Source organism: Pristiophorus japonicus, chromosome 14, assembly GCF_044704955.1.
Source record: "Pristiophorus japonicus isolate sPriJap1 chromosome 14, sPriJap1.hap1, whole genome shotgun sequence".
NCBI classification, from domain to species: domain Eukaryota; kingdom Metazoa; phylum Chordata; class Chondrichthyes; family Pristiophoridae; genus Pristiophorus; species Pristiophorus japonicus.
The window spans coordinates 149,158,673-149,173,594 of record NC_091990.1 but is presented as its reverse complement, the minus strand read 5'-3'; the positions used below and the strand labels follow the sequence as shown (position 1 = coordinate 149,173,594).

Sequence of the window (14,922 nt, the reverse complement as noted above, 5' to 3'; positions counted from 1 at the left end):
AGGGATTGCTCCTTCCGCGACACCTTGGTCCATTCCGTAGTCACTCCCGGCACCCCTTCCCCTTCCCACAGCATCTTCCCGTGCAAGCGCAGGAGATGCAATACCTGCTTTTTTACCTCCTCCTTTCCCACTATCCAGGGCCCCAAATACTCCTTCTAGGTGAAACAGCGATTTACTTGTACTTCTTTCAATTTAGTATACTGTATTCTCTGCTCACGATGTGGTCTCCTCTACATTGGGGAGACCAAGCGCAGATTGCGTGACCGCTTTGCGGAACGCCTCCGTTCAGTCCGTAAGTATGACCTTGAGCTTCCGGTCACCTGTCACTTTAATTCTCCACTTCACTCCCACTCTGATATCTCCATCCTCGGACTGCTGTACTATTCCAATGAAGCTCAACGTAAGTGCGAGGAACAGCACCTCATCTTTCATTTAGGCACTTTACAGCCTTCTGGACTCAACATCGAGTTCAACAATTTCATAGCATAACCTCTGGCCATCCTTGGCTCCCCGCACCCCTCCCCACCGCCCCGATCTTATGTTGTTTTTCTCTTTGTCTCCAATGGCAGCTGGTCATTATTCCATCATTCACACACTATCTAGACTAACCTTTTTCTAACTCCTGCCATTACCATTTCAATTCAGCCCATCATCCCTTTTGTCTCTCTAATCTCTCCTGCCTTCCACCTTATTACAGACCTTCCCTTTTGTTCTTTCTTCCTCTCCCCCTTTCAGTGCTTCTCAGTTAGGACATGTTCACGTCTCCCAGATCGGTAATGTAAAGATCTGTTCTTTTGGTCTATTGACTATCGATTTTCGGACTTTTACTTTATGGTTTGTTTCACTGTTAAACCTGTGATTTACAATAAAGCCTTTTAAAAGGTATTGTGTTGTGGAGTGTCTTCATTGAAGGTTTCAAACTAAATTTATAAGCTAATACAAAGAATGAATCTAAAGAATTAGGCTGACAGAGGGTGAGCTGAAGTGACATCGTGAGAGACCGTGAGCATGAAAATATAGGAGTTGATTTTAATTAATAAAAGAAATGAAAAAATATAAATAAAATTAAAATGTCACAACTACATTGATATTGTAAACTTTTCTTCCAAAAAATCTAGCATTCACAGGGTTTTGGTTTTGTACAAAGTGTGGATGAATACATTGAGTTTGTATATCTGTAGAGAAATTGTTATGACTGTAAATATCTGACTTCTGAGTATTTTTGTTACTTTTTAAAATCTGCCTGTGATGGGAGTACAGAAAATGAAAGCACATCAACATAACTACAGTCAGAAAATGGAGCAAGTGCACAGATGGAATGTAAAATTATGTTTATTCCTGTTTTACAATTCTTGCTAACACTTCAATTTCTGCTGATCATCATGTTTTTTTAATCGTGAAAAAATTAATAGTTATGTAACACAGTACACGAGCTTCACCAGAAAATTTTGATATCAACAGTCAGGCTCAAGCTAAGGTAATAACCTATACGATGCCTATAGCTAGAATGTACCTTCTGCAGCTGGTGAACATTTTAAATTTTTTTAATCTGCAGTTGGCTAGTAAGATTTTTAGTTTAACAGAGGAGGCTGAGGGGAGACCTCAATGAGGTGTATAAAATTATGGGGGGCTTAGATATAGTGGATAGAAAGGGCTTATTTCCCTTAGCAGTGGGGTCAACAACCAAGGGGCATAAATTTAAAGTAATTTGTAGAAGGTTTAGAGGGGATTTGAGGGGAAATTTCTTCACGCAGGGGGTTGTGGGGGTCTGGAACTCTGCCTAAAAATGTGATAGAGGCAGAAAACCTCACCACATTTAAAAATTACTTGGATGTGCACCTGAAGTGCCGTAACCTGCAGGGCTATGGACCGAGAGCTGGAAAGTGGGATTAGGCTGGATAGCCTCTTGTTGACCGGCATGGACATGATGAGCCGAAATGGCCTCCTTCCGTGCTGTAGATTTCTATGATTCCATGGACAAAGAAAGTGAAAGGGTCATTGGAGACAGATGCTGGAATATATTTTCTACATTTATTGTAATAAACTAATTGACAAAAAAGTTATATGGCAAGCAAGCAAAGGTTAAAAAAACCAACTAAAAGATTATTGAAACATTTCAGCATTTTATTAAGAAGTCTGGGTGTTGAAATTGACGCTTTTTGCGACGCACGTTAGAGCCTGCTTGGCTGACTCTCCGGTCGGCCCCTTTACTTCCGCCATCGTGCAGCCCGGGACTCCGTTTTGGGTGCCGGGCTGTGGCCTTGGCACCACCCGCCCTGGTGACCCAGTGGAGGCCAACAGAGGCCCGGGAGAGTGCGCAGCGGCCCTCCCCTTTAAGCACCCGCGTAGTGCTGCCGATCGCGCCCCATTGTCGCCCCGGAATCCCCCCCCCCCCCCATCCAAGTGCGCTCCATTTCCTATGAGGGGCAGTAACCACAATTTCGCGGCGGGGCGGGACTTCTGCACCGGGCGCAGGAAACCACCCACCAAGCCGGTTACCACCCCCAATCAGGGCGCTGGGGAATTTCTCCCCTATGTTCTGTTGAGAAGCCCCAAAGTGTCCAAAATTTTCCAGTATTAATATTTACATAATCTGTGAAAAGAATGAGATCTAGCTTTGACTTTGCACAAGCCATTTCAATATATATATATTTTTAAACTGACACCCTGGTTACTGTAACATTAATCCAGGATAAAAGTATTGATATGTTATTGAGATAATCTCCCTCCACCTTGGAAAAGAAAATTCCAGGTCACAGCCACTGTGTCACATCCAAGGGCAAAACACATTTTCTGCTGATAAAGCTAGCAGCAGTACCATTAGAGGAAAGTTAAACTCACTGGGCTCAATTTTCCCCAATTATCTATACTGTTTCTTTGGCGTGTACCGTTTTTTTTGGAGTAAATTAAAACCTCCAAGGTTCACCAAAATTTCTGCGCCAGTGTAATTAGCATAGGTACAATTTTTTTGCGTCATAGGGGCGTAACCTAATGTCTGCGCCAGTTTTTCAGATTTAAGCAAGTTTGGCCAACTTACATTTTTCCTATAATGACGTATGTGACCACTCCCAAAAAAAACCTTCTGGGCACTTAAGAAAAATCAGCACACATTACAAAATCGGCGCAGAAAGATACCGTTGTTTTTAGCCGAAGTTTTGCAGGGAGTGAAGAAGGCAGAGAATATGCATCATAAATCTTAATTTTTTCAAAGTCAAAATGGAGAAATGGGAAGTCTAATGCAATTCTTGAATTTTTGATTTTTTTTCCACAGTAGCCGCCTATCACCGAACGTCTCCGCACCGGGTTCAAGGGTCGGAGCGTTGGCCGGCAGAATCGCTCCCTCGCCCAGACACAGGGGCTCGGGGCTCAGCTTGAAAAGAAACCTGGCAGGGGTGGGGGGGGGGGGGGGGGGGGGAGGTGGGCTGGTGGAAGCCGAGCCCGTGTCCGGGCAAGGGAACAATTCAGCCAGCCGACGCTCCGACCCTCGAGGCCGGTGAGGAGATGTTCGGTTGGTGGTGGGGCGGTACTTCGAAAAAAATCAAAAATTCAAGGATTGCATTACACTTTCTTGCCCCAAATGTCTTCATTGAATGCCTAGCTTCTCATTTTAAGTAAGCCTTTGCGCATGCGCAGACCAGGGTGTGGTCCATACTGGGGCATCCACCTTGGGGAGAGAGAGAGAGGAAAAAAGAGCTGTGAATGCATTGTCTTGCTGTTTTGAGGTTGTTGCAAAGCTACAATTTAACTATGCGGGCAATATTGACAATGCCATACCTCGTGCAAGCCTTCTGCATGATGGTGCTGCGGAGGAGAAGATTGATTAGGCAGCATCACCTGAGGAACCTCAGAGCACGTAGGATGATGGGCAGAAGGCCTTGCCCATATCGGGTATATCGAGACAGGTGTTCATACCTGCTCCTGAGTGATGCAGACTGTGAGAGAAGGCTGCGTTTCTGCAAAGAAGTTGTAACTGAGATCTGTGAGTTAATAAAAGCAGACCTGCAACCTAGAAGCATCAGGAGGACTGCTTTGTCAGGTAAAGAGTACAGCTGCACTTTCTTTTTATGCATCTGGATCATTCCAGGCCACAACTGGGGATGTGTGCGTCATTTCTCAACATGCAACACATATCTGCATTCGGCAGGTGACTGCTGCACTGTATGCCCTGAGGAATGACTACATAATGTTCCCTATGACCGACCAGGAAATGCGTGACAGGGATGTGGGCTTCTCCAGGATTTCTGGCTTCCCCCAGGTACAAGGCTGCATTGATTGTACCCACATCGACTTGCGAGCACCTTTGGAGGATTCCGAGATGTACAGGAACAGAAAAGGCTTCGACTCCACCAACATGCAGCTCTCGTGTGTGATGACATGCATCACATCATGGCAGTTGATGCAAGATACCCTGGGAGCACCCATGATGCGTTCATCCTCTGTGAGAGCGCTATATCTGCCATGTTTCAGCAGCAGCCAGAAGGGCAGAGCTGACTGCTGGGGGGACAAAGGGTACGGCCTCAGCACCTGGCTCATGACGTCCCGTCGCGTAACCAGACGGAAGCTGAGCGGGAATACAACATGGCGCACATCGCGACGCGCAGCATAATAGAGAGGACCATTGGCATCTTGAAGCAGCATTGCCAATGCCTGGACTATTCCGGAGGCTACTTGCAATACGCCCCTGAGATTGTCGGTCAATTCACTGTTCTGTGCTGCATGCTGCACAACTCAGCCTTCATGTAGCAGCAGTTGATAGTAGCAGACCCACCTGAGGTGAGAGTGATAGATGATAAGGAAGAAGATGCAGATGACTAGGAGGATAAGGAAGTCATGCAACTACCTGAACCTGGAGCACGACGGCAGAGGAGAGCGGGCCGTCGTACCCCTTTAATGATTGCTCGAGCCTTGCGCCAGCAGCTCATTCATGAACGCTTTGCTCCCTGAAGACTCAGTGGCAACTATTATGGACCATGTTTACTGTTTGGACCTGTTCCGTAATGTTGTGGTGTGTTAATAATGGAACAAATAATGAAAATGATTCAGTTATAATTTAAAATATATTTTATTCAAAATTTTAACACTTGTTTGTACTTAACTTTAATAAAAATATGCTTGTATCAAACTTTAACCTATTCAGTTAAGATCACTTGCAAACTTTTAAACTTACATCACTTACAAAAAACTTTTAATTTGAGAACAGTTACAACAGTAACAACAATAATAATAACAACAGCAGCAAAGAAAAGCTGCACCATCTCTCCTCCACCTCATTCTAAGACTGCCCGCTGTGCTTGGTCCACCCCTGCCCTCAGGCGGTGGCACAGCATTTCTCAGGTTGGTATCCTGCAAATCTCCTGGGAGGACAGATGCACCAACGTTAGCGTCCATGACCAGGCCAACATCCCCAGCATTGAAGCACTGACCACGCTTAATCTGCTCCGCTGGGCAGGCCACACTGTTCACATGCCAGACACGAGACTCCCAAAGCAAGCGCTCTACTCAGAACTCCTTCATGGCAAACGGGCCAAAGGTGGGCAGAGGAATCGTTACAAGGACACCCTCAAAGCCTCCCTGATAAAGTGCGACATCCCCACTGACACCTGGAAGTCCCTGGCCAAAGACTGCCTGAAATGGAGGAAGTGCATCCGGGAGAGCTCTGAGCACCTCTAGACTCATCGCCGAGAGCATGCAGAAATCAAGCGCAGGCAGCAGAAAGAGCGTGCGGCCAACCAGTCCCACCCACCCTTTCCCTCAACGACTATTTGTCCCACCTGTGACAGGGACTGTGGCTCTCGTATTAGACTGTTCAGCCACCTAAGGACTCATTTTAAGAGTGGAAGCAAGACTTCCTCGATTCCGAGGAACTGCCTTTGATGATATTCTTTCGAGCATCTCGGGTAATGCGCACTTCTTGTTGGGGGGGGGGGGCGTGGGCAGGCAGATGTGGATGGCCCGGCTTAGGCCTCTTCAGAGATTGGTCTGGGGATTGGAGTGAGAGTGGAAGTTGATCCCGTCAGTGGCCACAGGGTCTGGTCATGTTCCCTTATTGCAGCAGCTACCTCCGACATTCCCTCCCTCATGTGCTCCGCCAGCGTCTTAACTACCTGCGACATTCCATCCCCAATGTTCCCGGACAGTGTTCCCATTTCTCGCGAGAGTGTTGTTAATTCTCCTGACAGTCCCTGTTATGTAAGTAACCCTTGGCAACCTGTATCACACCACCACCAGAGGACCTAGCTGTTGGAGTAGCATGGCATACAAGCAGGCCTCCCACGCTGTATCAGCACTCTGGAGTTCAATTAAAGGAGCTAAGGTCACACTTACTCATTGCATACAGTACTCAGTTTCATCCTTTATTATGAGCATAATAATTGGCGACGAGGTAATGAACAACCGTGCGAAAATGCAAAGAACTATTGGTATCCTGGACGATTGGGAGGCCTTCGTGGAGAGACTCGACCAATACTTCGTGGCCAATGAGCTAGAAGGGGACAAGAATGCTGCCAAACGAAGGGCGATCCTCCTTACCGTCTGTGGAGCAACAACCTATGGCCTCATGAAGAATCTTCTAGCTCCGGTGAAACCAACAACCAAAACCTATGTCGAATTGTGTACGCTGGTCCGGGAGCACCTAAATCCGAAAGAAAGCGTTTTGATGGCGAGGTATTGGTTCTACACGTGTCAATGGTCAGAGGGCCAGGAAGTGGCGAGCTACGTTGCCGAACTAAGGCGAATTTGATGGATACCTTGAACAAATGCTAAGAGATTTTTTTGTGCTTGGCATTGGCCATGAGGTTATCCTTCGCAAACTATTGATTGTTGAAACACCGAATCTGAGCAAAGCCATAACGATAGCCAAGGCATTTATGTCCACCAGCGATAACACCAAACAAATTTTGCAGCATAAAGAGATTTCGGCTAGTATTGTGCACAAAGTAACATCGTTTTCAAGCAGGAATATACATGGAAGAACGTCCACGTTGGCTGCTGCACGGCCTCAGATGACCCAGAGTCAGTCATCAATCGTTAATGCGAGGCAGTTAACACCTTGTTGGCTTTGTGGAGATGATCATCAGGCCCATCAATGCCGCTTCAAACACTATGCGTGCAACGGCTGCAGAACAATGGGATATCTCCAGCGAATGTGCAGGAGAGCTGCAAACCCTGCAAACCACCACGTTGCAGAGGAAGATCGATCTATGGTGGATCAGGCTGAACTAGAGACTTGAACCGAGGAGGCAGAAGTGTACGGGGTACACACCTTCACCACGAAATGTCTACCGATTATGTTAAAAGTTGAACTGAACAGTATTCCAGTATCCATGTAAGTGGACACGGGTGCGAGTCAGTCTATCATGAGCAAAAAGGCCTTCGACAGACTGTGGTAACAAGGCACACAGGTCCAAGCTCAGCCCCATTCACACCAAGCTAAGAACTTACACCAAAGAGCTGATCCCTGTAATTGTAGAAGTAAAAGTCTCCTATGATGGAGCAGTGCACGAACTCCCACTATGGGTCATGCCAGAGGATGGCCGCACACTGTTCGGCAGAAATTGGCTGGGAAATTGAGCTCGACAGGCTGCAGCGAGAAGGCATCATCGTGCCGGTAGAATTCAATGAGTGGGCCAGTCCGATTGTCCCGGTACTCAAAGGTGACGGCATGGTCAGAATTTGTGGGGACTATAAAGTAACGATTAACCGTTTTTCGCTACAGGACCAGCACCCACTACCCAAGGCAGACAATCTATTTGCGAAGCTGGCTGGAGGAAAGACGATCATCAAGTTAGACCTGACCTCGGCCGACATGACACAGGAGCTGGAGGAATCTTTGAAAGGCCTCACCTGCATCAACACGCACAAAAGGTCTGTTCATCTATAACAGATGCCCGTTTGGGATTCGTTCGGCCGCGGCAATTTTCCAACGGAACATGGAGAGCCTGCTAAAGTCGGTTCCACGCACCGTGATTTTCCAGGACGACATACTGGTCATAGGTCGGGACACCATCAAACACTTGAAGAATCTGGAAGAGGTTCTAAGTCGGCTAGATCGCGTGAGACTCAGGTTGAAACGCTCGAAGTGTATTTTCCTGGAGCCAGAGGTCGAGTTCTTGGGAAGAAGAATCGCAGCAGACGGCATCAGATCTACCGACGCCAAGACGGAGGCCATCAAGAACGCGCCAAGACCATAGCATGTGATGGAGCTGCAGTCGTTCCTGGGACTCCTCAACTATTTTGGTAATTTCCTACCCGGGTTAAGCACCTTGCTAGAACCCCTACATGTGCTACTGCGCAAGGGAGATGACTGGGTATGGGGGAATTCACAAGAGGCTGCCTTTGAGAAAGCCAAAAATCTGTTATGTTCAAACAAACTGCTTGTTCTGTATAACCCATGTAAATGATTAGTGCTAGCTTGCAATGCGTCGTCATACGGGATCGGGTGTGTGTTACAACAGGCTAACGAATCGGGGATTTTGCAACCGGTCACCTATGCGTCCAGGAGTCTGTCCAAGGCCGAAAGGGCCTACAGCATGGTTGAAAAAGAAGCTCTGGCTGCGTTTACGGGGTGAAAAAAATGCACGAGTATTTGTTTGGTCTCAAGTTTGAGCTAGAAACTGACCATAAGCCGCTCATATCGCTATTCTCAGAGAGCAAAGGGATTAACACCAATGCTTCTGCCCACATCCAACAATGGGCGCTCACGCTGTCGGCATACAACTATGTAATCCGCCACAGACCAGGCACAGAGAACTGCACTGATACTCTCAGTCGGCTACCATTGCCCACCACCGGGGTGGAAATGGCACAGCCTGCAGACTTGCTCATGGTGATGGGTGCATTCGAAAACGAAAAGTCACTTGTTATGGCCCGTCAGATCAGGACCTGGACCAGCCAGGATCCTTTACTGTCCCTGGTTAAAAAAACTGTGTCCTCCATGGGAGCTGGTCCAGCGTCCCAGCGGAGATACAGGAAGAGATTAAGCCATTCCACAGGCGCAAAGACGAAATGTCCTTACAGGCAGACTGTCTTTCGTGGGGTAATCACGTGGTCTTGCCCAAGAAAGGCAGAGAAACGTTCATACGCGACCTACACAGCACCCACCCAGGCATAGTAATGATGAAAGCAATAGCCAGATTTCATGTGTGGTGGCCTGTCATCGACGCAGATTTAGAGTCATACATGCGTCAGTGCAACACTTGCTCTCAATTGAGCAATGCACCCAGAGAGGCACCGCTAAGTTTGTGGTCATGGCCCTCCAAACCGTGGTCTAGGATCCATGTTGACTTTGCGGGCCCATTTCTAGGCAAAATGTTCTTGGTTGTTGTGGGTGCTTATTCAAAATGGATTGAGTGTGTAATAATGTCTGTAAGCATGTCCACCGCCACCATCGAAAGCCTACGAGCCATGTTTGCCGCACACGGCCTGCCTGATGTCCTTATCAACGACAATGGTCTGTGTTTCACCAGTGCTGAATTCAAGGAATTCATGACCCACAATGGGATCAAGCACATCACATCTGCCCCGTTCAAGCCCGCATCCAATGGCCAGGCAGAACAGGCAGTTCAAACCATCAAGCAAAGCTTGAAACACGTGTCGGAAGGCTCCCTGCAGACCCGACTGTCCCGGGTCCTGCTCAGCTACTGCACCAAATCCCACTTGCTCACCGGGGTTCCCCCAGCCGAGCTGCTCATGAAAAGGGCACTCAAAACAAGGCTCTCTCTTGTCCACCCTGATCTCCATGATCACGTCGAGCACAGGTGGCATCAACAAAGCATGTACCATGATCGCGCAAACTTGCGATATTGAGGTCAATGACCCTAAATGGCTCGCTGGCACGATCATAGCCAAAGAAGGGAGTATGGTGTTTCAAGTCAAATTGGCCAATGGACTAATGTGCAAAAAGCATTTGGACCAAACCAAATTGCGTTTTACTAACAGCTACGAGCAACCCGAAGAGGACACCACTAACTTTGACCCTCCAACACACACACAAGTGGCAACCGACATCACGGTTGACCATGAAGCCGAACTAACCATCCCCAGCAGCCCAGTGAAGAACCAACCAACTCACCCACACCTGCATTTGTACCGAGATGATCGACAAGGGAGCGAAAAGCCCCAGATCGTCTGTCTCATCCAGTAAATAAGTGTACTATTGAATTTGGGAGGGAGTGATGTTATGTATGTAACCCCAGATAACCTGTATCACACCACCACCAGAGGGCCTAGCTGTTGGAGTCCCAAGGGATCCCAGCATCACTTGGGAGCACGGTATATAAGCAGGCCTCCCACGCTGTATCAGAACTCTGGAGTTCAATTAAAGGAGCTAAGGTCACACTTACTCATTGCATACAGTACGCAGTTTCATCATTTATTATGAGCATAATAGTCCCAATACCTCATCACCCACCCCACTAATGGTGTCCAGGAGTGATCACGTAAGGTCAATGGCATCATCTGAACCACATCTGTTACATCCTGCATCTCAGGAGAGTGCTGTCGAGCTCTCCTTCCCAACCTCAACCTGGGTGTGGCTCGCTGCACCCCATTGAAACCCGCAGCCTTGGACAATGTGAAATCATGAAATGTCCCAACACTCGCACCACTCAGGAAAGGGGCTGGCACCTCAATGGGCGGCACCAGCATCTCCTCTAGAGTGAGTACAAGAGTGGGGCCTTTATCCTCCCTGTCCCCCTCCCCCTCACCCCTATCCTCTTGCTGGAAAGTCAGATTGGAAGATGTTCTCCTCTTCAGGTTCGTCTGCATCTGAATCATCTTCTGCATCGGCTTCAGCCTAGTCAGGGTTGGCCTCAAGTTCTGCAAAATATAACAGAACAGACAAATGGTTAGCAGCAGAGGAGGGTCAGGGTGGCATGAGTAGGCACATACAGCACAGGCAGCAGGCTCATGTGAAGGGCCACGATGAATGATAGCACATTGCATCAACCGAAGTGTAGCTGACGGAAACATCCCTGAAGTGGAGACTATAATAATTAACCTCGACACTGTCTGTTCGGATTCAAACACAAGCAGTTTATTTACTTGCAATGGAGGGTCGAGCCTGTAAGTCAGCCCCTGCTGAACTATCCACACTCGCTCTCTCCGAACAAAGATTACACAGGGTTTTTATATAGCTACTCAGCCTATCACGGCCGGACATTCAATACATGTGAGATACATACACTGGTTCGAATGGTCAAAAGCCCTTGTCGCTCAAAGCAAAGATGATTTCTATCCCGCCTATTCCTGGTACTTTTCCATTTTACGGTGTCTCAGGATCTTATTTGACCTTTGCTTGCGGTGGGTACTGTTTTCGCTGATGTGTTGTGTTGCGTCATACCATCCCCATGTTATCTCTTGTGTTAGAACAGGAGGTCCGCAAGGCGACCGAGACAAAGTTCAGAAGTACAGTTCTCAAGCTAATCCTTGTTTTTACGTGTTTATGTCTGATTATATTTCCAGTTGATCTATTGTCCCACTTCAATCCCCATGAACCGAAGCATGGCTAGCCCGTGCAGTACTTAACATTTAGCAAAGCCAGACTGTAGAATTTGTAGGACTTACCCTCTCCCTCGAGTGTGAGCCCAGCTTGTGCAGTGGTGTTGTTCTCAAGGCTGGACCCATCAAAGCAACAACCCTCTCTTCCACGGGTGTCAGTGGGTGCAGATTTGCTGGGCCTCCTCCTGTTAAGAATTCTCCCCCTTGTTGTGTGCCACCTTCCTCTGCAAAGATGAAAATATAACTTTTTAGAAAGGGTGTCTTTCTGCTGGGTGAGACATACAGATAGTCACATTTACAATTGCAATTCCAGTGAATAAATAAAAATATTACTTACATTAACTGCTTGACCAAGGTCCTGCCACATCTTTTTGCACTGGCCTCCGGACCTCGGGGTGGTCACCATTGCACAGTAATCATGTGAAAGTTGGTTCCAGCGTTTCTTCATTTCTTTTGGTGAAACTTTAATTGACCTCTGCTGGTGTCCAGCTCGTGCCATCTGGCCTCAATTACAATAACCAATGCTTCCACTTCCTCATGTGAGAAATTCTTGGTCCTTGAGCCGCGTTGCATAGTGCAGCTCCGAATTTTCCACTCAGAATTAAAGTTCTCACACACAACTGGCTCTTTAAAAATGGCTGAATGCAGACCGGGAGGTGTACTGGGCATGCACGCCCATAGCAGTCCCGTAGAAAACGTCTTTTTTTTTTTTCCGCGCAGAAGGGTGGGCATCTTTTTTTCGGCGCGGGCATCTTTTTTTCGCCGCAGTCATTAGGCTCCACCTCCCGAAGTTAAAGGACGGGCTGCGCAGCGTCAACTTCAAAAATTAGAACGGGGAAACTTTAACGGTTTTTTTTGGCGTAGTCGGGCCCAAAACTAACGGGCGTAACTTTTCAAATATGCCAAAAAACAGCATTGGGGAAAATTGAGCCTACAGTGTACAGTTTAAGATGGAAATTGATAGGCAGATCAATAGAAAAAGTATACTGCACACTTTCAAATAAGCACAAGTACAATTGCACCTTTCTTCTTTTACATCCTACTTAGTAGTAAATGACTTGTGCCCAAAGCTGCTTTGGAGCAAAATAACTTCAAAAGATTCATACATTAGCACACCTTATGGGTTCAATCACTATTTTAAAGAAGTTCAATCATGTCGAGCAATTCAGTTTTCTCACTACCTTCACATTTTGGCTTTATTCCAACTTCTATGGGCGGGACAGGATATTGTTTCTGCTGTGTAAGATTGTGAAAAATATAGTAAAGGAGAAAATTATATGGACTACCTAAAATTACTGTTCACTTACATTCTTTCTCACAAAGTAGAATAGAGTGAACCAAGTCCTGAGGATAAGGCAACAAAAAAAAGAGTAACGCTGCTACTGTCATGGTGTGCTGCCAGACAACTAATGGTGAAAATGGGTGGCGGTAATTTGCTGTTCAGTAGATTGTCTTCAAAGATTATAATCTTCAATGCTTGAACCATATACTTGAGCAAACCAGGTTCTACCGAAATAAGTAGAGAAGCATTTGTTTCTCAGCCCATTAAGCACTTAAGTGTAATGTATATGTGAGCTGCCTCGCAGCTATCGCACTGTAAACACTCGAGTCTCAATAACGAGGCTGAAGTTCAGATCCTCGTCACAAATGATATTGATACCTTGGTCTCCCCACCCTCAGGGCAAGGTTTACATTCTTGCTCGGTTTCAGTCCATTATTACTATCTGCAAAAGAACCCTTCATAATTTTAAAGGTTTTCTGCATTTATTTTTGAGTTATTCAATATATGCATACATTGGTCCTTTTATAAGATAAAGGGCTGGAAATTTGTCTCGGGCGGTGGTGTAAAATGGGCAGTATCGATCGGCCACCCGTTATATGCAGCGCCTGATATCCAGTTCCATTCACTGCTATGAACCTGAACATCAGATGCTGCGTCTATTGGACGGCAGGTCCAATACCGCCCGTTTTGCATCAAATTTGAATGCACGATGTCCATTTATATTCTAAACAGGATGGTACACACAATCAGACTTCTGTGTATTATTTTAATCACTTATGCTATTATGGTATCACACAAGCGCTCACAGTACCAAGCTTTTTTATATAAAGCTTCAATTTTATCTCTTATTTTAAATAGGATAACAGTGACTAAGAATCACCAAATTGAATTTTTTGCATTTCCATCACACTAATTTCTTCTTGTATATTATTTAATACAGTTAGTTACAAAGTCATTCACAGTTAAAGGGATGGGTATAGCTTAGTAGTCACAGCGCACTAAATGGCTCCAGATTTAGGTGTAGATAAACCGGTTTAATATAGATACAGTAAGTATATGCACACTGAACTGAGAATTTTTCAAACTGACAATACCTTTGAGTCAGTCAAAATGACTTTCTCTGCAGAAATGTTCACATCCAAATCTTTTATGGGAAGCTTTCTTGCTTTAGCTGAAGGCAGGAAGCACTGGGGACATTGGCAGTTATCCCTTAACCACACATAAGGATACAGACTGTGGCTTCCATCCTCCCAGTGTACAGTGATGCATCGTTGTTTATCAAAGGCTTCTACTTGCTGGACAGCTGAAATCAGCATATTTATTTTTAAAGCTGCAGGTGTGTGTTGTCTGCAACCTTGAAAAGGAACTTCTTGTAAAGGATAACACAGAGCGTTCTGTCCAGTCAGTAGTTTTTGCATTCCATTTCGATATATTCTGTTATTGAGCAAATATTTTGCAGCTGAACGCCACATTTTTGCTTTCACAATTTTGCAGAAGACGAGAGCTGCCTCTGACCCTGAATCTTCACTCTGGCTGTGACAATGCTCTGGAATACTTGAAACAGGACTCTCATAGCCCACTCAGAATTCAGTGTTGCTTCTATAAATCCAAACACAATCAAGAAAAGTTAATTGGTATTAATGTGAAAGCAGTTTAGACAAATATATAAATTACTGAATTACCATATGGTCAGATAAAACATCTGCATTTGCCGGGGGATGGGGGTGTGTGGAATTAATCTTAACTTATACAAAGATCCCTGTAGAGAAAGACAATGTGGAATAAAATAACAATAACATTGCTGTTGGTTATCATTACTTTGTATTAAAAATTCATATTAAAGCCATATTTTCATGAGTTGCCAACAATGACAAATTAAAATACATAGCCCCTTTTAAAATGCAGAATTCATTACAGCAACCAACTGTAACTAATGAAAAAGAAATCTATATTTGAGATAATGGAGCAAAAGACCAACTTCTGTGGGGTGTGACCTGTGCCCAACGACATGCGAGAAACGTCTGGGGCCTTATTACGATTGAATATTTTTCAGGCACCCAGCACCCTCCCCGCCGCCCCCAGTAGCTGTCCTTCCCCTGCCCCCACCCCTGGTAGCTGTCCTCTCCCCACTTTCTCAGGGGTGC

At 46.0% G+C, this 14,922-nt stretch overlaps 1 protein-coding gene across 2 annotated transcripts in view; it reads right to left on the bottom strand.

Moving 5' to 3' along the window:
* The window catches only part of bbox1 (butyrobetaine (gamma), 2-oxoglutarate dioxygenase (gamma-butyrobetaine hydroxylase) 1), a 348,518-nt gene that overhangs the window by 303,913 nt on the left and 29,683 nt on the right, over positions 1-14,922 (bottom strand). For both annotated transcript variants that reach the window (XM_070899686.1, XM_070899687.1), the window contains exon 2: positions 13,873-14,377. In XM_070899686.1, the coding sequence (XP_070755787.1) occupies positions 13,873-14,250 (378 nt within the window). In that variant the 5' untranslated portion in view covers positions 14,251-14,377. The remainder of the gene's footprint in view (positions 1-13,872; positions 14,378-14,922) is intronic.